Consider the following 21,084-nt stretch of genomic DNA (forward strand, 5'->3'; position numbering starts at 1 on the left):
ACTCTAGGATATGCATTAATACATTTGAAGTACAGGTGTTTATTGAAAATATACTTAAGGATGAGATGAATTAGGGTAACAGGTGGTTGGAGAAGGATTTATCATGCTTTAAGTTGCAAGCCTATTTTGGAATATACCCAGGATTTGTTTTAACCAGGTACGGCCGGATGACAGACACGGAAACAGCTGCCTTGAAAGAAGAGTGTGTTATTCACAGTTTCTAAGAAGAGGGGGCAGCCCAGGCCAGGCAGGGCCACACGGGGAAGCACCAGGGCCAGTCAGGAGGCAGACGGAGCAAAGGGAAGGTATGGGCATGAGCCTTTATTGTGGTTTTCATGGAAGGAATGGGGGAGGCAGGGTAGGTGCTCAGAGCAAGCTTAGGATCGGCTGGTTTGAATAGAGCCAGCAGACTCGGGCCTGAGGGTTGTCCCTAGTTGTTAGGTCCCTGGCCCTGGGGTGTTTAGGGTGGGGGACTACTGGCTTGGAGTGTGAGAGATAAAGGAGGTGGCTGGGGTGTGGGTGCTGGATTTGCAGTTCACATGAAAGGCAGGCTCCTAGGCCAGCTGTTCCCTATCCAGGAACTAGCCAGCCCTGGAAAGGCACTCCCTCCAGGATGAACAAGGCTCCAAGATGTCAAAGCATTACAAAATACAGAAAATAGAAAACATAATGATTACAAAACCTCCTTGAAGCCTTTAAGAGCCAATGGGATTAACCAAAGTGACACTTTTGCATCCATCTTCCTTCCTATCATTCTTCATCTATCGGTTTATTTCCGAGCTGGCTGGGAGCAGCCACCCCATGCAGGCCCTGCATAGCCCCGGGGGATGCAGAGGGAAAAGGCAGCCCTTGTCCTGGGACTGTGCCCTGTCACTTTGATGGGGTGGCAGTTGAGTAAAGTGCCCTGCAGGAGGACCAGTGCTCTGGGAGAAATGTGCATGGGGAGCAGGAGACTTGAGTTTCAGGGGGGTTCAGTCCCTCTGGAGTGGCAGAGAAGGCTGCCCAGAATCGGGGGTGACGACCATAAAGTTATACACGGATTTGGGGCTGCACAGAGGTCATCACCCCAAACCCCTGCATTGTTCAAGGGTCACCTGTATTTTTTCTAGATATTCAGATTTACTGGCACAGTTAGTCCCAGCATTTTCTTCTCATTTTTAATCCCCCCTGCTCTTGTATTTATGTCACCTTTCTCATTCCTAATGCTGTTAGGGATATTAACTCTTTGCCCATCTCCTGAAAATATATCCAGGAGCTCCAGACCCACAGCCTAGAAGCTTGGGGGCCTCAGTGGGAAACGTGTGTGTTCTGTTTGGCCCCAGGCCTCATTGGCCAGTTGTCCCCCATGCTTTGTCCGGGTCTGTCTTTTGTTTTGAGACTTCACAGATTCTGAGACTCTTGATTTGCTTTTCAAAGGACTCCACACATCCATGTTTCTGCAACCATTCTTTTATATATTCCTGTATTTTTATTGTTTTAATTTAGATGATCAGTCAAATATATTTTATCTTTAAAGACATACAGATGGCCAACAGGCACATGAAAAGATTCTCAATGTAACTAATTGTTAGAGAAATGCTAATCAAAACTACAATGAGGTATCATCTAACACCGGGCAGAATAACTATCATCAAAAAGTCTACAAATAATAAATGCTGGAGAGCGTGTGGAGAAAAGGGAACCCTCCCACACGGTTGGTGGGAATGTAAATTGGTGCAGCCACTATGGAGAACAGTATGGAGGGTCCTCAAAAAACTAAAAATAGAGTTGCCATATGATCCAGCAATCCCACTCCTGGGCATATACCCAGACTAACTATAATTCGAAGAGATATATGTACCCCAGTATTCATAGCAGCACTGTTTACAATAGCCAAGACATGGAAACAACCTAAATGTCCATCGACAGATGAATGGATAAAGAAGATATATATATATATCCAGTGGTACATGTATACAACGGAATATTAGCCATAAAGAATGAAATAATGCCATTTGCTGCAATATGGATGGACCTAGAGATTATCTTACTAAGTGAAATAAGTCAGAAGGAGAAAGACAATATCATATGATACCACTTATATGTGGAATCTAAAATAGAGCACAAATGAGCATATCAACAAAACAGACTCATAGATAACAAACTGGTGGTTGCCAGGTGGGAGGGGGCCAGGGAGGAATGGATTGGGAGTTTGGGGTTAGCAGATGCAAGCTATTATATATAGGATGGATAAACAACAAGGTCCTACTGTATAGCACTGGAAACTATAGTCAATATCCTGTGATAAACCATAATGGAAAAGAATATGAAAAAGAATATATATGTGTAACTGAGCCACTTTGCTGTACAACAGAAATTAACGTAACGTAAATCAACTCTACATCAATAAAAACAAAAAAAATTTCTCTTTTTATGTTTTTGAGACAACTGTAGATGAACAGCCTATTATGCCAGCACCCTTTATTAGCAAACTATCTTTTTCCTACTGCATTGAAATGCTTCTCATATACTGGATTCCTGTAGATTATCAGTCTAATTTCTGAAACTATTCTATCCTGTCGAACTCTTAGTCTATTTTTAAGCTGTTACCTTAGTGTTTTGATAATAGCATCTGGATAATTAATTTAATGTCTGTTAAGGCATCCACTCCTCCTATCATTCTTTTCCAGTTTGGGGGGGATAATTCTTGCACATTTATTATTCCAAATAGTCTTTAAAATACTTTTGCCCAGTTCTATCCACTCCACTGGGACTCTGCTTGGGTACCCGCGCACCTGTGCGTCCCTGGGAAGGACCAGCATTTTCAGGATGTCACAGATTTCTACTTGGGAGCCGATTGTGCCCTCCACGGATTCAGGCCATATGTATCAGTCCGGGTTCTAAGTTGTGAAGAAACCAACTTGAGCTATTTTCCTCCTGAAGGAATTATTATAGGACCCTCAATAGCTCAGAGTCTCCAGAATGGCCAGAAATCATGTTTGGGGACTACAACGCCACGCAAGGAGTGATGTCCAAAATCACACCAAGGAACTGCTTGCTGTGAGGGGGACCCTGTCATCACCCCTGGGCTTGTGGCTGACCCCGCTGACTGTGGGCTCTGGACGCTGCCCCCAGAACCCCAGATCCTGCCCTTCTGGAAGGAGCACATGTCTGCTACTTGCAGGGCCAGAGTGGAGCTGGTTCAGTGCAAGCCTCTTTGCATCCCAAGCTCCCACCTAGAGTCTCCTGCAGGCTTGTCATGTCCCATGTGGGGGAGCCTGGGGCGTCTGCCTGCTCTCTCGCCACAAGGCCGCCTGGGGAAGCCTTTCTGGTAAAAGTGGAAGACTCGTAACGAAGAGATTCCTCAAACTGGGAGGAAGGCTCAGTGGTAGCGGGCAGCCAGATAAAATGACCCACATCTCCTGTACCTGAGTTTTTGCCATTTAATAGCATTTTATACATAGCTTCACGTAGGTCATTAAATTGTCGTGTTTAATTTCTAAGTATCTTATATTTGTTATAATAGAATATTTTTTCTTTTTTTAATTGGTTGTTACTAGTATCATATTTTTTAATTGTTTTTTAAAATTTTTAATTGGTTGTTACTAGCATTTTTTTAAATTGGTTGTTACTAGTATCATATTTATTATAACCAATGTAACAAATACTCTTTAATTCCCGTCATTTTTAGTATAGTCTCTTAGATTCTTTTAGATATTCAACCACATTTGAGAAGAAAGATAATTCCATCTTCTCCAATATTTACACAGCTTACAGTATTTTCTTATTTTATTAAATTAGCTAGAGTTTCTAAAACAATTGTGTAGAATTGTGGTCATGGGTGTGGATAACTGTCTCATTCCTGATCTTAGGGGCATTGCCTGCAGTATTTCTCCAGTTCAAATGATGTTTGCTTTTGACATTTGCTTGATAAAAGCCTTGTCAAACTTAAGTTGTTTTCTCATATTCTTAATTGACTTACAGTTTTTATTATGAACGCCTGCTAAATTTTATGCAGTGGTCTTATGATATTTATTTATAGGATCGCATGATTTTTCTCTTTTGATTTGTTGATGGAACAAATTTTCTTAATAGATTTACCACTGTTCTAGAATTCTGTTTCTAAAATGAGCCTTGGGTATTTTTCAGGGTAACCTAGGCTTTGGAAACAAGTAAATACAAAATGTTTAACAGAACAAAGTTTTACTTCTCCCTTTGCTATGTGGCCAGCCAGGCCTGGGGCTGCAGCAATCGGAATGCACACATTGACCAGTGAGGCTGCTAAGCTTCCAGGTTCTGGACGTGTTTTCAGGAGATGCTTTCTGAGTACAGAGCCAACCCTAAGGAAAGGGTAGCCAGAGACTGAGAAAGACAGCACCGAGACCATTTCAGTACCTGGCTGCCACCATACCTGAGTTCCAAACCTTGGACTCTGGTTTTGGTTTTATGAATCTACAAATTCCCTTTCTTGTTTAAGGCGTTTTGACTTGGGTTGTATAGTTCTCATTCAAGATTCCTTTTTAATACAGCCATGGAATAGAATTCCTTTAATATAGCATTGGATTCAGTTGGCCAGTTTTTTGCTTAGAATATTTGTGGGTTGTTTTTTTTTTTTAACTGAAAGGAGAAATTGGCCTTTTGGTTGTTAGTGGGGGTGGGGAGCTTTTGTTTTTTCTTTTCAGAATTGCTGGTAAGGCTTTGCTAGCTTTATAAGGTAACTGTGGTGTTTTCTTCCTTGTCTCTTGGTCTGAAATTGTTTTAAAACGTAGGAATTATCTTTTCATTAAAGGTCAGAGTGAACTCAGCCTGAAATGCCATATTGGACTTTCCAATCTCTTATGGTTATTGATCTTTATGTTTACTGCATCTTATGGACTCAGTATCATAGTTTTATTTTGCTAGGAAATTATCCATGTCCTCTAGATTTTCAAATTTATGGCTGTAGAGCTGCCCATATTCTTTTAATCTCTACTATATTTATAGTTAAATCTCCTTTCTCATTCCTAGTGTTGTTTACTTTGGCTTTCTTTTTCAAAAATCAATCCTACCAAGGATTTGCATTATTATTATTATTTTTTGGGGTCTGTTCAAGAATCATCATTAGGCTTTATTCGTCCTAATACCTTTATGTCTATTCCATTAGTTTCACTTTTTATGTTTGTTAAATTTCTTTTTTACTGTTTTCTATTATTTTGTTTTCATTCTTTTCCGAATTTAAGTTTTACATTTCATTTACTTTCAAGCAAGCCCATCGGTTTTTAACTTTTTCTATTGAGAAACACAAAACACATATAGGAAAGTGCACAAAACAAAAATATGTAGCTTAGCAATTCATCAAGAATCAAATAACCATGTGACCTCCACTGAAGTCTAGAAATAAAGTGTCCCCAGCATCCCAAAGCCCTCCTTATGTACTCCCAGTTCACTGCCTCTCCACCCCCCCAAAGATAATCACTATGCTAATCTTTATGATATTCACATCTTTAATTTTCTAAACAATTGTACCAGCTATGCATGCACCTCTGAACACTATAGTTTAATTTTGTGTTTTTGTTTTTGTTTTTTTTGCGGTAGGCGGGCCTCTCACTGTTGTGGCCTCTCCCGCCGCGGAGCACAGGCTCCGGACGCGCAGGCTCAGCGGCCATGGCTCACGGGCCTAGCCGCTCCGCGGCATGTGGGATCTTCCCGGACCGGGGCACGAACCCGTGTCCCCTGCATCGGCAGGCGAACTCTCAACCACTGCGCCACCAGGAAAGCCCTTGTCTGGTTTTTTGAACTTCGTTTCAGTAGAAGTATTTCTTTTGTATCTGACATGCTGTGCGGTATACTCGTGTGGCATGTTGCTGTATTTATGTTCATTGCTTTATAGTATTGCATGGTATGAATATAAAACCGTTTATTCATCCATTCTGCATTTGACGGACCTTGAGCTCTTTCCTGTGTGAAGCTGTTTTAAGTAATGTTGTTATGAACTTTCCAGTACATGTTTTTTGTAACCATTGCATGCATATCTGTTGGATATAGTCCTAGGATGGAAATATCTGTTGGGTATTATGTTAGATTGAGGCGCAATCTTTAACTTAAGTAGATATTGCCAAGCTGTTTTCCAACATTTCTGTCTCAATTCACACCCCACAGAAGTGTATGCATTCCTGTTGCTTCACATCCTTATCCTCACTTGGTATTGTCTATTGTCATTATTCTTCAGTTTTAGCGATTCTGATGGGGATGTAATGACATCTCACTTTATTTTGATTTCTGTTTCTCAGAGTACTATTGTGGTGGGGCTCAATATCGCATGTTTCATAGGGATTGTTTGTCTTTTTCTGAATATTTAAGACAGAGCTTTTTGTTTGTTTTGGATATAAGTCATCTGTCACATGTGATGCAAAATCTCCTATTTTTACTCTCTTATGGGTATTGTTTGATGAAAAAAATTTTAATTACAAATAGTCAAACACATGAGTCATTTGTTTATTCTTAACACATTTTGAGCCATGTTTAAGAAGTGTTTCCCTATCCCAGGGTCATGAAGGTAGTCTCCTATCTTACCTTCTCACAGTTTTATTGTTTGGACCTTCATGTATTCATTTATAATCCATGATAAAAATGCTTTAAAGAACATATATGTTTAATTAGGTCCTATTTGTTTATTTTTGTTTTTATTTCCATTACTCTAGGAGATGGATCCAAAAAAATATTGCTACGATTCGTGTCAAAGAGTGTTCTGCCTATGTTTTCCTCTAGGAGGTTTATAGTATCTGATTTACATTTAGGTCTTTAATCCATTTTGAGTTTATTTTTGTGTATGGTGTTAGAGAATGTTCTAATTTCATTCTTTTACATGTCCAGTTTTCCCAGCACCACTTATTGAAGAGGCTGTCTTTTCTCCATTGTATATTTTTGCCTCCTTTGTCGTAGATTAGTTGACCATAGGTGCGTGGGTTTATTTCTGGGCTTTCTATCCTATTTCATTGATCTGTATTTCTGCTTTTGTGCCAGTAACATACTGTTTTGATGACTGTAGCTTTGTAGTATAGTCTGAAGTCAGGGAGCCTGATTCTTCCACCACCGTTTTTCATTCTCAAGATTGTTCTTGCTATTTGAGGTCATTTGTGTTTCCATCCAAATTAAAACATTTTTTTGTTCTAGTTCTGTGAAAACTGTCATTGGTAATTTGATAGGGATTGCATTGAATCTGTAGATTGTCTTGGGTAGTATAGTCATTTTCACAACGTTGATTCTTCCAATCCAAGAACAGGGTATATCTCTCCATCTATTTGTATGGTTTTCTGCCTCCATCTCTCTATTGTTCAGGCAAAGGTAGTTTGGGTAAACATGTGGGTACTGGAAACCACATCATTGCCTGTATAGAGCACACTGACATTATACAGGAGGGAGTGAAAGTCGTGCACACAACCTGGCCTCTGAAATGTTCTCATCCATCTCACAGCTGTCCCCAGGCTCTGCAGGCCACTGGGAGCCCATGGTTCCCTGTCACTCCAATACCGTCTCTGTCCCCATAGCCCGCCCCTTCCCATACTGTCTTAATCCTGCTTCAGATGAGAAATAAATCAACCCCTAGAAATTTTATGTAGTTAGGCCTCCAATTCCAGAATAAATATTTTCTAGCAAAGAGAACCAGAAATAAAGTTCCATACAGGGATTTCAGCAATTTTGTTTCCTGTTCACTCTTGTTGTAAATCTCAGTGCCTTAAACAGTGGGCTGAGGGCGGGTGTGTAAGACACCTCGGGAGAAGGCCAAGAAGAGGCCCCTGCCCCGGGCTGCCTCAGGGGGAAATCAGAAGCCTCAGCTCCCCAGAGCTGGGCCTTGTCAAAGATGGACAGAGCTCTACCTCAAAGTGGTGAGGACAGGTTTTCATTAGAAGTAGAATGTGGCAGTTGGGAGGAGAGTCGAGTGTGTGCTTGAACTCGACTTCAGTTTGCACAGAGGTGACCAGGCGTGTTAAAGGAAGGATGAGGGAGTGGGGGTGGGGGGAGTGGGGCCTCAGTAGAGTCAGGGAAGTGGAAAATCACAACGGGTTAGCAGGGTCCATGCGAAGATGCCCGCTGTCTGTGCCAGCTGCTGGCAGTCACCGGAGACAGGCTCCCCTCCCACACAGGCTGGGACATGGACCCTCTCCCGAGGCTGGAAAAAGCAGCCGGTTCTCCTGGCAGCCCTGGGCTTTCTCAGGCAGGCACTTTTGGGGGGGTCAAGTCCTGTAGGGATGTTGCCTTGAGCTGTTAGAGCCTGTTTGTGTTTTCAGGCCTTTATAGGCCATGGTTGAGGCCTTGTGGGGAAGAGGGCTCGGGGGAGCCTGGGCAGAGTTTGACCAGGAGAGAGCCTGTCCACCAGCCTCCCTCCGGCCTCCGTTCTGGGTGGTGCCGCCCCAGCTCCCCTCCCATGCACCTCAGGTCCAGGATGCTCTGAGGCAGAGTGGTCTTCTCCCTGAGCACATGCCCAGCTCTGATGGCCAGGATCCACCCGGCACCCAAGGCTGGGGACCTCAGAACCCCCAATGGGCAGGGGCACCTGGGGTGAACTTTGACCTTTTTTTTTTAACCTTTGTTTTACCTTTTAACAGTTTTACCTTTTCCCTCGTTACCTTTTAAAACTTGGCCTCGAGAATCATAACCCTTCTTTTCCAGTTTTTTGAGACCAGAAATAAACATTGCCAATGACATGACCGTGGAGATTTCAGTGGCCAGAGAGCCACGGCCGTTCACCTTGGTCTGGCCCATGCCTCTCTACCAACGGCGGCCCTGACACTGGTGGGCAGCGGGCCCTGTGGACCTCCAGGGTTGGGTGCGGGGTCAGGTGTGGGCTGCACTATTTCCCGGAGTGTTGTACGGCTCCTTTAGCCGGGCTTCAGCCCTGGAGCCTGGAGACATCTCTAAAAGCATGAGCATCTCTAAAGGCAGCTTTCGCAGCCCCTCCTGCCGTAGGTGGGTGGCTGTGGCAGGGGACAGTGGTTTGTGCGGACACCGCCCTCCTCCCCCTGCCTCCCGTCCTGCCCCCGAGGCCTGCGCACAGATTTGGAGAATCGCTAACGAGCAGTCCTGGACACACGAGGTCCCCCCCACTCACTCACACGTGTAGTGATTTATAAATTATTTGAGAAGACTGAATGAAAAGAGCAAAGATGAGGCATAAAATAGGTAAAGGATAAACTGTCTAGAGGTTTAAAATAGATGAAAATTTGGCCATGGACGATGCCCTTGACCTATGGCTGTCCCTCTTTTAGTTCACTTTTCCAGAAGCCCAAGGCTGTGAACAGTTGGGTGCGTGTGTGACAACCCGACCAGGACTGGAGATGGGTGGGGACAACTGTGTGCGTGTGCAGTGTAGTGATTTCTCTCTCATTCCTGCAGCCAGGTCAGGGCAGGTCCACTTCAAGCTGCAGGTCCGGCTCAGGTGTGCTCTGTGGCTCTCCTCCTGGGGTCCAAGCTTTTAAAAACACTTGAACTGCATTTTTTCTTTCCATAGTCTTTCATTTTCCCAGGTGTTTTTATTCATTCAGCTCTTATTGAAGGCCCACACCTCCTGGGCATTGTGAACATTGTAATGGTTAAGATGTGGCAGCTGCCCTTGGGGGCACACAGACACGAGTCACTGCTGCTGAAAAAGTGAGTCTTCAGCAGGGGAGAAGCAAGCAGCTCCCGAGAGGGAAACCAGACAGGGCCTCAGGGATGGCGCTTGAGTTGGGTCTTGACGGATGAGTAGGAGTTTGCTAGGCCATGAAGGGAGACGGGAGCTGCTGACCGTGGGAACAGAGTGTATGTTATCACAGACATGTGATAATGTCTCCATGCTCAACTTCATGTAATTTTCTGTAACTTTATAGCTTAGGTTTCTTCAAATTTATTTTTTTATTAATTGCTTTTAAAATAGAAATTTTAAATAATTCCTAATAGTGTTTCTGATGTCTTTTGTCTATTAAAAAAATCGTCTTGGCTTTATTATTTAAAGAAAACGAGATGAGTTGCTTGTCACATGGTGTTCTTAAGCGTGTGTGTAGCTCAAGCACGTGCCCGGTTTTAACCGTGAGCTCTGTGTACTCCTGTCTAGATTAAGTTCGACAGCGTCGAGGTGTGTGTCTGCTGTGAGATGCAGCATCAGTCGTCGGGCTGCAGCAACCTTGGAGAGACACTGAAGCTGAACCCGCTGAGGGAGGACTGCAACACCGTGCGGCTGACCTTAAAGGTGACCCAGGCTCCACTGCTTCCACCTCCCATCCCATCTTTGCGGCGTCTCGACATCTCATAGGAAGGTTTTATTAACTGCGTTCCTTTCAGTTCTTAGTTCATCCAGCTGGGTCACATGCAGCAGGGAGTATCTTTCCAGAGAGCGTTTTAAACCATTAGAGATTTCCACTTTAAAGGTTTCACTTTCTGGGTTTTCCATTTCCACCATTTCACTCTCTGACTCCCACATCTGTGAAGCAGGGCTGAATGTGTTAAAAGAGGTTGTTGCAGATGTGGATGTGACGCGTGCCACTGCTTTTCCAACATTTTTTTTTAAGTTATTTATTTTTGGCTGCTCTGGGTCTTTGTTGCTGCATGCGGGCTTTCTCTAGTTGCTGCGAGTGGGAGCTACTCTTTGTTGTGGTGCTTGAGCTTCTCACTGTGGTGGCTTCTCTTGTTGCGGAGCTCGGGCTCTAGGCACACGGGCTTCAGTAGTTGTAGCTCGTGGGCTCAGTAGTTTTGGCTCGCGGGCTCAGTAGCTGTGGTGTGTGGGCTCTAGAGCTCAGGCTCAGTAGTTGTGCCACATGGGCTTAGTTGTTCCGTGGCATCTGGGATCTTCCCGGACCAGGGCTCGAACCTGTGTCCCCTGCACTGGCAGGTGGATGCTTGACCACTGTGCCACCAGGGAAGTCCCTCCAACATTGTTTTAACTGAAGTATAGTTGATTTACAATGTTGTGTTAATTACTGCTGTACAGCAAAGTGGCTCAGTTATACATACATTCTTTTACTATATTCTTTTCCATTATGGTTTATCCCAGGAAATTGGATATAGTTCTCTGTGCTATACAGTAGGACCTTGTTGTTTATTCATCCTATATATAAGGATTGGGAGTTTAGGGTTCACCTCTGATAACCCCAAACTCCCAATCCTTCCCTCTTCCACCCTCCTCCCCCTAGGCAACCACCAGTCTGTTCTCTATGCCTGTGAGTCTGTTTCTGTTTTGTAGATAGGTTCATCTGTGTCATATTTTAGATTCCACATATAAGTGAGATCATACGATATTTGTCTTTCTGACTTATTTCACTTAGTATGATAATCTCTAGGTCCCTCCATGTTGCTGCAAATGGCATTAGTTTGTTCTTTTTTATGGCTGAGCCAACATTTTTGCTATTCCATCATCAGGGAACAGATGGGTACTTATTTCGCCTTTTTAAAGATATTTGGAGCAAGAAATTTTATAGTCTCCCATGGCAATCTATTCTTATGTACAGCATCTGATTTCTCTTTAATGACATGGAAAATTGTTTATATCACTTCTTTCTTTTTCTTCCTACAAGTTTTTCCTACTCCTGAAAATTAACATTGGCCGCTTAAAAACGTGTATGAACAATGAACCCAGTTCTTCTCTTTTCCCTGAAACTAAACTGCTAAACATTTTTTGAAAGATGCAGCTACGGTCCAAGCAGCTCTTGGTGGGTGATAAAATGGTATTTACGGTATACAGGGAGCCCTGTAGTACATACGTGTGTAAGGGTTGCAGTGTGTGGGGATCTGGAGGCTCCAGAGAGCCACGCTGGCACCTGGGAGAATGGAGAGCAGTGTCGCTGTCTGGAACAGGGGCCTGTGGTTCGTCCTCCATGGGTGTCATTTCAAATACTGGCAATGGTGAACCAGCAGGTCTGGGGAACTCCCTGTGAACTCCAGTGCCCTGGGAAGCTGGCTGGCAAACGAGCAGTGGCCACAGAGATAGAGGTTGTGCCTGAGGCCCCCAGCACCTCCCTGTTTCACAGGGAGGATGGTCCCTGCTCATTGGTCCCAGCAGCCCACCAGAGCGACAGATCCAGGGGCTTGGAGGAAGCCAGAAGGCAGCAATCAAGGGCCCATCCTCTTGGTCACAGGGTGTTCCTTGCCGCCTCGCGTTGAGTATGGCCACGGCTTCTACCTTAATAGCTCCTGGGGGTGCTCAGCGTCATCCCACCAGCGTCAGCCGTGCTCACCCTGATCTCATTCTGCCTACTCCTAAGTCTTCTGCTCAGCCCGGGCACTGTTTCTTTCCATATTTAAAAAGCGTCATAAGACAATAGGTCATTATAATGACAGTGCAACGCCCCGCCCCCACCCCGAAGAAGCTGGCACGCCCCCAGGGCATCTTACAATGCTGCAGACTGCCTGGGTGTGCAGATGTGGTGAAGTGATCAAGTCACACCCCTCTCCCCGGTGGATGGATTGGAGGTATCTGGCCTGCTCCCCCAAGGCCTGGAGTTCCTAACGCTGCACTCAGGGGCCCCCTCCAGCCCCTGAGGAGGTGACCTTGGCTTGAACAGTGAGGATGGTGTGGGGTCAACAACGCTCCCTCCAAGAACGCAGCTGGGCCTGGGGGAGCTTGCTGTCCACCCTCGTCCACTGTTCTGGTGCCCTGACGAGAAGGCCATGAGGGATAGGGCGGCTTGAATGGAATGGAGTGAAGGACACTGAAGATGTTCCAGCCAAGCTGGGAGCCTCGTTGAATGGCTCATCCCCATGGACGATCGCGTTGCCTGGGACAATGGTAAGAGTTAAAGGAAAAGAAAGACTGCACCAAACTTCTCAATGAATTTGTTTCCAAAATGTAAGTAGAGGTAGTGCTGGTGGCGTGAGGCCCAGAGGAGGTAGGATTTATGACTGAGGTGGAAAGAGCAGCAGTTTGCAAACGAAGCGACCAACAAGGGATTAATTTCCAAAATATACACACAGCTCATGCAGCTCAATATCAAAAAACAAACAACCGCATCAAAAACTGGGCAGAAGATCTAAATACACGTTTCTCCAAAGAAGACATACAGGTGGCCAAAAATCACATGAAAAGATGCTCAACATCACTAATCATTAGAGAAATGCAAATCAAAACTACAATGAGGTGTCACCTCATATAAGTCAGAATGGCCATCATCAAAAAGTCTCTACATAATAAGTGCTGGAGAGTGTGTGGAGAAAAGGGAACCTACACTGCTGGGGGGAATGTAAATTGGTGCAGCCACTATGGAGAACAGTATGGAGGTTCCTTAAATAACTAAAAATAGAACTACCATATGACCCAGCAATCCCACTCCTAGGGCATATATCTGGAGAAAACCATAATTTGAAAAGATACATGCACCCCTATGTTCATAGCAGCACTATTTACAATAGCCAAGACATGGAAGCAACCTAAATGTCCATTGATACATGAATGAATAAAGAAGATGTGGTACATATATACAACAGAATATTACTCAGCCATAAAAAAAGAATGAAATAATGCCATTTGCAGCAACATGGATAGACCTAGAGATTATCATACTGAGTGGAGTAAGTCAGACAGAGAAAGGCAAGTATAATATGATATCACTTATATGTGGAATCTTTAAAAATATGATACAAATGAACTTCTTTACAAAACAGAAACAGACATAGAAAACAAACCTATGGTTAGCAAAGGGGAAATGTGGGATGGGGGGTATAAATTAGGACTTTGGGATTAACATATAAACATTGTATATATAAAATAATCATAAAATAGATGAAATAGATAATCAACAAGGACCTACTGTATAGCACAGGGAACCCTATGCAGTATTCTGTAATAACCTATATGGGAAAAGAACCTGAAAACAAATGGATATATGTATATGTATAACTGAAGCACTTTGCTGTACACCTGAAATGAACACAGCATTATAAATCAAGTATACTCCAGCATAAAATAAAAAATTAAATTTAAAAAAAGAGCAGCAGTGACCAGCCTGCCCCTGCCCCCCAGCCGAGGGCCTGGAAAGGGAGCAATGGCTCTGGGGGGAGCTGAGATTCATCCAAGATCAGGAAGACAAGGGACTCTTAGAAGTAAGAGTTTGTTTACTGCTGTCCTCTAACTTTGTTTTTGTTTTCCAAAATTGTCTTGGTTATCCTAGTTCCTTTGTATTTCCATATAAATTGTGGAATCAACATTTCAATTTCTACAGAAATCCTGCTGGAATTTTGATTGAGATTGCACTGAATGTATACATCAACTTGGAGAGAACGGATATATTCATGGTTTAGCTCTCCACTTATTTAGGTCTTCTTTGATTTCATCAGTGTTTCTTTTTTTCCATCAGTGTTGTGTAGTTTTTAGTATATAGAGCATAACGTATTTTATAATATGTATGCTTAGAGTATTTAATGTGTACAGGTGCTCTTTTAATGGTACTTAATTTTTTTTAAATTGTCTTTTGTTCATTTATATATAGAAATTTGATTTTTGTGACTGAGCTTTTATCCTGTGATTTGCTAAACTTACCTACTAGTTCTAGTAGCTCTTTTATAGATTCTTTTGGATTTTCTATGGAGGCAATCATGTGCTATTGATTACCAGAAAGATTCCATCTTACGTCTTCTTTTCCCATCTGGTTGCCTCTGATTCTTCTTCCTTGCCTATTGCACTGACTAGAATCTCCAGCAGTGTCAGATAGAAGTAGTGGGAGCGTACATGCTTGCCTTGTTCCTGATTCTAGGGATTACATGTGTTGTTAGCTCTGAGTTTTTTATAGATGTACACTATCTGGTTGTGGAAGTTGCCTACTATTCCTAGTTTTCTGAGAGTTTTTATCATGGTGGATGTTGGTCTTGTCAAAGTACCTTCTGCGTCTACTTAGATGTTCATATACTTTGTCTTCTTTATTCTGCTAATGCGGCGAATCACGTTTTTTTTTTTAATTGAAGTATAGTTGATTTACAATGTTATGTTAGTTTCAGGTGTACAGCAAAGTGATTTACTTATACATACATATATATCTATATCTATTCTTTTTCAGATTATTTTCCATTATAGGTTATTACAAGATATTAAGTATAGCCCCCTGTGCTATACAGTAGGACCTTGTAGGTTATCTATTTTATATAGAGTAGTGTGTATATGTTAATCCCAAACTCCTAATTTATCCCTCCCCCTCTTCCCTTTTGGTAATCATAAGTTTGCTTTCTATGTCTGTGAGTTTATCTCTCTTTTGCATATGAGTTTATCTGTATCGTTTTTTTTAGATTCCACATATAAGCAATATCATGTATTTGTCTTTCTTTGAATGGTGAACCAGCCTTGCATTCCCCAGAATCAACCCCACATGGTAAGTCTTTCCTCAGCTCTGTCGAGCCTTCTGGTGACCCTGTGGTTTCTGTGACTGCTTTTCATTTCTAGCATTTCCCTTTGATTCTTACATGTAGCTTCCATCTCTCTGCGAAGTTCCCTATATGCTCTGGTCCACCTTTTCCACTAGAACTTGTTTGACAGCATCGGCCCCGGGTAAGCCCATCCTCCTATCTCTCCGTAGAGGTGTCTGTCTTTCCTTGGCATTTGGATTAGCTGGTTGCCCTGCGACCTTAGCTGTCAGATGGGATCAACTTAAGATGTGAATTTGCAGAGTGTCCGGTGTCTTATTTTTTTTGTAATGGTGGGGTGAATGCTCTTTTTAGCTGTCTGCATCCTAAGCAGAACTGGGAGGTATTATCCATAATGACCTCCCTGGTATAGAATTTTTGAGGAGCACATTTACCCCCTAGGGGTTTATAGATGGTGTGCCATTCTCTTTTGACATCGAATATTGCTGTAGAGAAAGATCTTATATCGGCATAATGCTCTCCCCTTTTTTGGTATGTGGTAGTCATCAGTGTTGTTTAAAAATATTTTTAACTCTCCAAGTTCCCCTAGACCTAGTCCTAGTGCCCTTTTGGGTGCCTGGAGCCACGTGAGTGGAACATACATGGATCCCTTTTCCAAGGCCGAGTGTGTACCTGTGGTGTGAGATTCTCCGGGGCTCTCCTTCCCTCTGGCACAGTAACTGGCAAATCATAAGTGTTGGCTGCACCATCAGCCTGGGTTCCTACCGTGGGCAGAGACCCCATAACTCACCCACAAGTACCCACAATGGACACATGACATGAATGAGAAATAAACCTCTGTTGTCTTAACCCACTGAGACCTGGGGGATGTTTGCTACCACAGCGTAACCTAGCCCAGCCTGTCCGATACAAGGCAACATGGTTTTGGTCCTATGTCAATGGTGTTTTTAAATGATCAAGTCCATTAATTTCACTATGATATGTCTTGACACTGATCAGTCCTTCTCAAATTTCCATGGTCCACAGTGCACCTTTCAGCCTGTGAGTTTGCATCTTGCTTTATTTCAGAAAAACTTTCTTGAACTATGCATTTGAATTTTTTTTTCTGTTCTCTTAGTTTGAGGGTAACTGTGCCTTCCTTGGACCACTCTGACCTTTCATCACTATCATTTTTTTCTCTAGTTTTTACAACTCTTTCTTTTCCACCTCACTTTGCTCCATTTTCCTAAAGCCTCTCCTCCTCGCCTTGTTCTCTGCAGTGACTGTTATCTTTGTGCTCTGCTTCTGACGTGATCTCGGATTTGGGCAGCTCACCTCTCAGTCTGTTTCTTTGTCGTTTATTTCTTGAGGCTTTGTGTCTCTACTTTTAGATCTTAGACTGAGCCGCCACCTTCCCAGTTTGGTCCCAGCCTTCCCCCAAGGATGTCTGTAGCTAGTTAATTACACGGGGGGGGGGGGAGTTTCCATGTATTTTATCCCTTTCTTAGATCTTTTCTGAGGTCCATGGATACTTCAAAGCACTAGAGGCAAGTCCTAACCCCTATCAAGCATCGTGCTCTATTTAAATAGGCTTTAGCGTAATTAAGGTTTTGTACTTCCTTTTCATAAATATAGGTACTTCTTCCTCTGAGATTCATGTAGATCCAAGTACCACATTCTCTAGTTTTCTTGTAATTAGTCGTGCACTCTTTTTTTTTAATTGATGTATACTTGGTTTACAATGTTATGTTAATTTCTGCTGTACAGCAAAGTGATTCAGTTGTACATATATATATCTTCTTTTTCATATTCTTTTCCATTATGGTTTATTACAGGATATTGAATATAGTTCCCTGTGCTATACAGTAGAGCGTGTTGTTTATCTATTTTATACACAGTAGTGTGCACTGTGCAGTCATTTTTAATATGCTCATTATGCCTAAAGTCATGCAAGCCAGCTTGTGCTCGGTGACTCACCCGCTGTGAAGGGACCTGGGGTGGCTTCTCCATGTTGAAACTCTCGGAACGTGTGGGGGTGGCAGGAGGCACGTGGGGAGGGGCAGGCCTGCTCCTCCGCTGAGCACATTTCCTTGGGAGCCAGAGGAAAGGCACGAACGGGCATGTCACTTTGATTAGTTTCCCTTGCCTGCTGTTTTGATCAGCAATTAGAGTGGGTTTGTTGGTCCTTTAATGTCTGACTTGAGGCTCTAGGTATCTGATTAGTGATGTTCCCTGCCTAAATTTCCATATTAGATGATGGATTATTCATACTTTGTATCTAATGAACTCAGTTTGTGCCCAGGAAATCCCGTATAATTGGTTTGGGAATCGACACTCTGTTGATTTGAGGTGTGTTTGAATTAACTGATGGTGACTTAGGGAGATTGGTCTGATTTCTTCCTGACCTTCACACCACCCTCCCCCCCACCGCTCCCGATATCTGGAAGGTTGTGCAGGCATAATCCACCGTCAGGGAAAACAAGCAGAAACTGGTCTTCTTCCTGGCTGATAAGGAGTCTAACTGGAACCCAGAAGATGGTGGGGATGCTGCCTCACTTGTCCCTCAGATTATTTTCGGGTGTCTGGGGGCTCTGAGCCCTCTTCCCTGGATCTGTTTTCAGCTTTCCCCAGCCGCATCGAATCCTGGATCCTGGGGGCAGACCAGCATCTCTCAAACATAATGCCTCCTGCCATGCCCAGGTTTGCTGCACCACCCTGACAGGGTGAGGGCAGGGGAAAGGGCAAAGGGCATAGAGGGGACCCGGAACTCCATCGTGCAGGGCAGGGATCCTCAGAACTGTAGAACTGGACGGATGCAGCATCCTGTTGCCTAGCATGTGGCTGAGCAGGCAGCAGCCCAGAGGGGGTCAGATGGCTCCTCCTGGGTCCCTGAGCGAGTCTGCTGACGGGCAGGTCTCCTTGGAGAGTCTCAGTTCTCCAAGACTCAAGTGCCTGCTCACTGATGATGGAACCTGGCTAGGGGGCATCCCATTATGAAGTCCATAAAGAGGGTGGCCTCAAAATTAGGATTTCAGCCTCCGCTTTCCCAAAGCACTGGACAGTGGTGGGAATTGCGACCAAAGGAGGTCCCCTTTCCTGATAAGATAATGTCTAGGCTTTTGGAAGATTGACAAAATAAATGATAAAAAGATGTTTTGGTAGTTTAATGGTTGTCTTTGCCAAGTCAAACCCAGCACAAGATTGTGACATATTTTCTGATCAGTATTAATAGAATTTTTAAAAGATTACACAAATTGGAATTGTTAGTTGATGGAATATGCTTCGTCATGTGTTGATATTATATCCATCCCAACTTTCATTCTTTGCTATATCCCAGAATATCATTATGGTTTTATTATAATGATGTAATTCTAATTCAAAACAGAGTTAAAGATCTTTTTTCGTTTGGTTGTTTGCTTCAAGTACCTGGTTTAATTTATTGAGCCGTAGTAAAGCAAATTACCTAAAGAAACTTTATCAATGGACAAGGAGATAAAAGCTTCCCAAGAAATCAATCAGTTATTGAGTTTATATGCTTCCTTATCTTCTCTTGAAGATCCTTTTCTATGTCTCTAAGGGAGTTAAAGGGAAAAAAATCCCAGTAAGACAATTTCCTAAATACCTAGGGACCTGAAAATAATCATTTAATCTTGAGTAAGTTTTTAACCATGCTGAAGAAATAAAAATGGTTCTGAGAATAAGTGAACACTAATATTTTGTGACAAAACTCACAGCATTGACTGGCAGTGTGAAACAATAAACACACACACACACACACACACACACACACACACACACACACACACACACACACACACACACACACACACACACACCCTGCTAGAAGGAACCTTCCCATTTTCTGAAGTGGGCAGCCACACAGAGCAAGACAGACGGTCATATCTCTATACAGCTTTCTTCTCACCCCTGGATCCCCAAGGGGGCGGCTCACGGGTACCTCTGGCCAAGTGGAATCCAGACAGAGATGAGAAGGATGTGAAATTCCCGATCTCCCACTTAGCAGTCACGGGGTCCCTGTAAGGGAATGTGCAGAGAGATCGAGCACAATTTATCTCTGGCAAGGCTTCCCCCCACCTCGCCCCCATGATAGGGTGGGGATGCCGACCACATTCCTGAATGGCATCTCTGCCCTTGGTTCCCAAAGCCACCGGAAGCCTTCCTGCCCACCCTCTGATTTTGGTGGCATCGCTCTCCCCTGTGTGGTTGTGATACTGAGTCTTGTGGGATGTCTGCAGCCCCAAGTCTGTATGGCATACTTAGAATAATCCTACAGAACAGAGGTTCCACCCAAGAGGCCTGTGACTTATCTGTACCTGCTCAGTTAAAACCAGGTCCGGGAGACTCAGATGTTGACATAGAAGTATTTCTAGGGATGTATTTGTAGCAGTCCCTGTGCGGGCAGCCTCGTTGGGCTGGTTGCCTCTCGCAGTCCCTCAGCACTGCCCGCCCCGCAGGATGGGATAAAACCGCCTTTGTCCCTCCGCCGGGCGGTTTTATCCCCGTCTCCTCCTCTTTGCAGGGAAGAGCCACAGCATTCCGGGCGCTGGTCCCTGCAGAGCTCTGGCATCTCCCTCTCTTAACCCCAAGTCTCCAGATCCCATGTCCTCCACACCAGCACCGCCACACACTCCAATATCGTTTCCCTGAGCCCTGCCACCTCCAGGATGGCCTGGCGGGACGCCCCAGCTCATGGCCCCAGCCTGGGCTCCTGCAGCCTTCTTGTCCGGCCTCCTCTCCCCCAGGCCTTCTCCCCAGCCTCAGCTGGACTCCACCATGCGAGTCCATCCTTCTCCCTGCCCAGGGGCCAGATCCATGCCTTCAAGGACACATGCACCAGTGTCCAAAAGCCCCACCACTCTGTTCCTAGCCCCTCTCTGCTGGCGCTCACTCCCTGGATGAACCAAACTGTCCACATTCCCTCCTCATCTGCACCCAGCAAGACCAGTGGGCCGCGTCGTGAGGCCTGTGGCTGGGCACCTTACACCGTGAGCACCTGCCTCACCTGGCACCTGCCTCACCTTGCGCTCCACTCTGTGCAGCACCTGTCCTGCCTTCCCCTGCCCATCTCTCTCCTCAACTCTCCAAAATGACGATTTCAGATCTTCTCCCCTGTATTAGTCAGGGTTCTCCAGAGAAACAGAACCAATAAGATGTGTGTGTGTCTGTGTGTGTGTGCACGTGTGTGCGCACGCGTGCGTCTGTGCGTACATATGAGAGAGAGATATATTTAAAGAATTGGCTGACATGATTACAAGGCTGACAAGTCCAGAATATGCAGGGTGGGCAGCAGGATGAACATCAGGGAAGAACTGAGTTCAAGTCCAAAGGCCATCTCTGTCTGCGGCAGGATCCCTCCTCCTCGGGGGAGGTCAGGCCTTCACCTGGTTGGATGACCCCTATCCCCATTTGGAAGACACTCTGTTTTACTCAGGGTCACTGCTATGAATGTGAAGCTCACCCCAAAACACTCTCATAGAAACATCCAGAATGATGTTTGACCACATCCCTGGGCACCACAGGGCAGCCAAATTGACACACAAAATTAGTCATCCCAGCACCCCTGCAGTGGGACCACGGAGGGGTCCCAACCTCCCTCTCCTCCCGCCACCCTCCCTGGCCGCTGTCCCATCACCTCACACTGACATTAACGCTGCACATCCCATGAGGTCGCACTTGCTTTCAGGGCAAAGACCTACATCTCGGAGCATGTCTCACAGAGTCTGTCTGGCCTCAGTTTGTGACACTCTTGCCTGTCCCCTTCCCACAGCCGCCCTGGCCTCCTTAGCCTCCAGGACACACGCAGGATGC

The 21,084-nt window shown here is 44.5% G+C and overlaps 1 protein-coding gene across 8 annotated transcripts in view; it reads left to right on the top strand.

Moving 5' to 3' along the window:
* Positions 1 to 21,084, top strand: part of ENTREP2 (endosomal transmembrane epsin interactor 2) — a 371,116-nt gene that overhangs the window by 296,034 nt on the left and 53,998 nt on the right. For 7 of the 8 annotated variants that reach the window (XR_009562815.1, XM_060293735.1, XM_030878406.2 and 4 more), the window contains one exon: positions 10,049 to 10,183. The exons of the other annotated variant lie outside the window; for it this stretch is intronic. Coding sequence is in view for 6 of the 7 variants with exons in the window: in XM_060293735.1 (XP_060149718.1) it covers positions 10,049 to 10,183 (135 nt within the window). In the remaining variant the exon portion in view is untranslated. The remainder of the gene's footprint in view (positions 1 to 10,048; positions 10,184 to 21,084) is intronic. 8 annotated transcript variants of the gene reach the window in all.

Source organism: Globicephala melas, chromosome 2 (assembly GCF_963455315.2).
Source record: "Globicephala melas chromosome 2, mGloMel1.2, whole genome shotgun sequence".
Lineage (NCBI taxonomy): Eukaryota > Metazoa > Chordata > Mammalia > Artiodactyla > Delphinidae > Globicephala > Globicephala melas.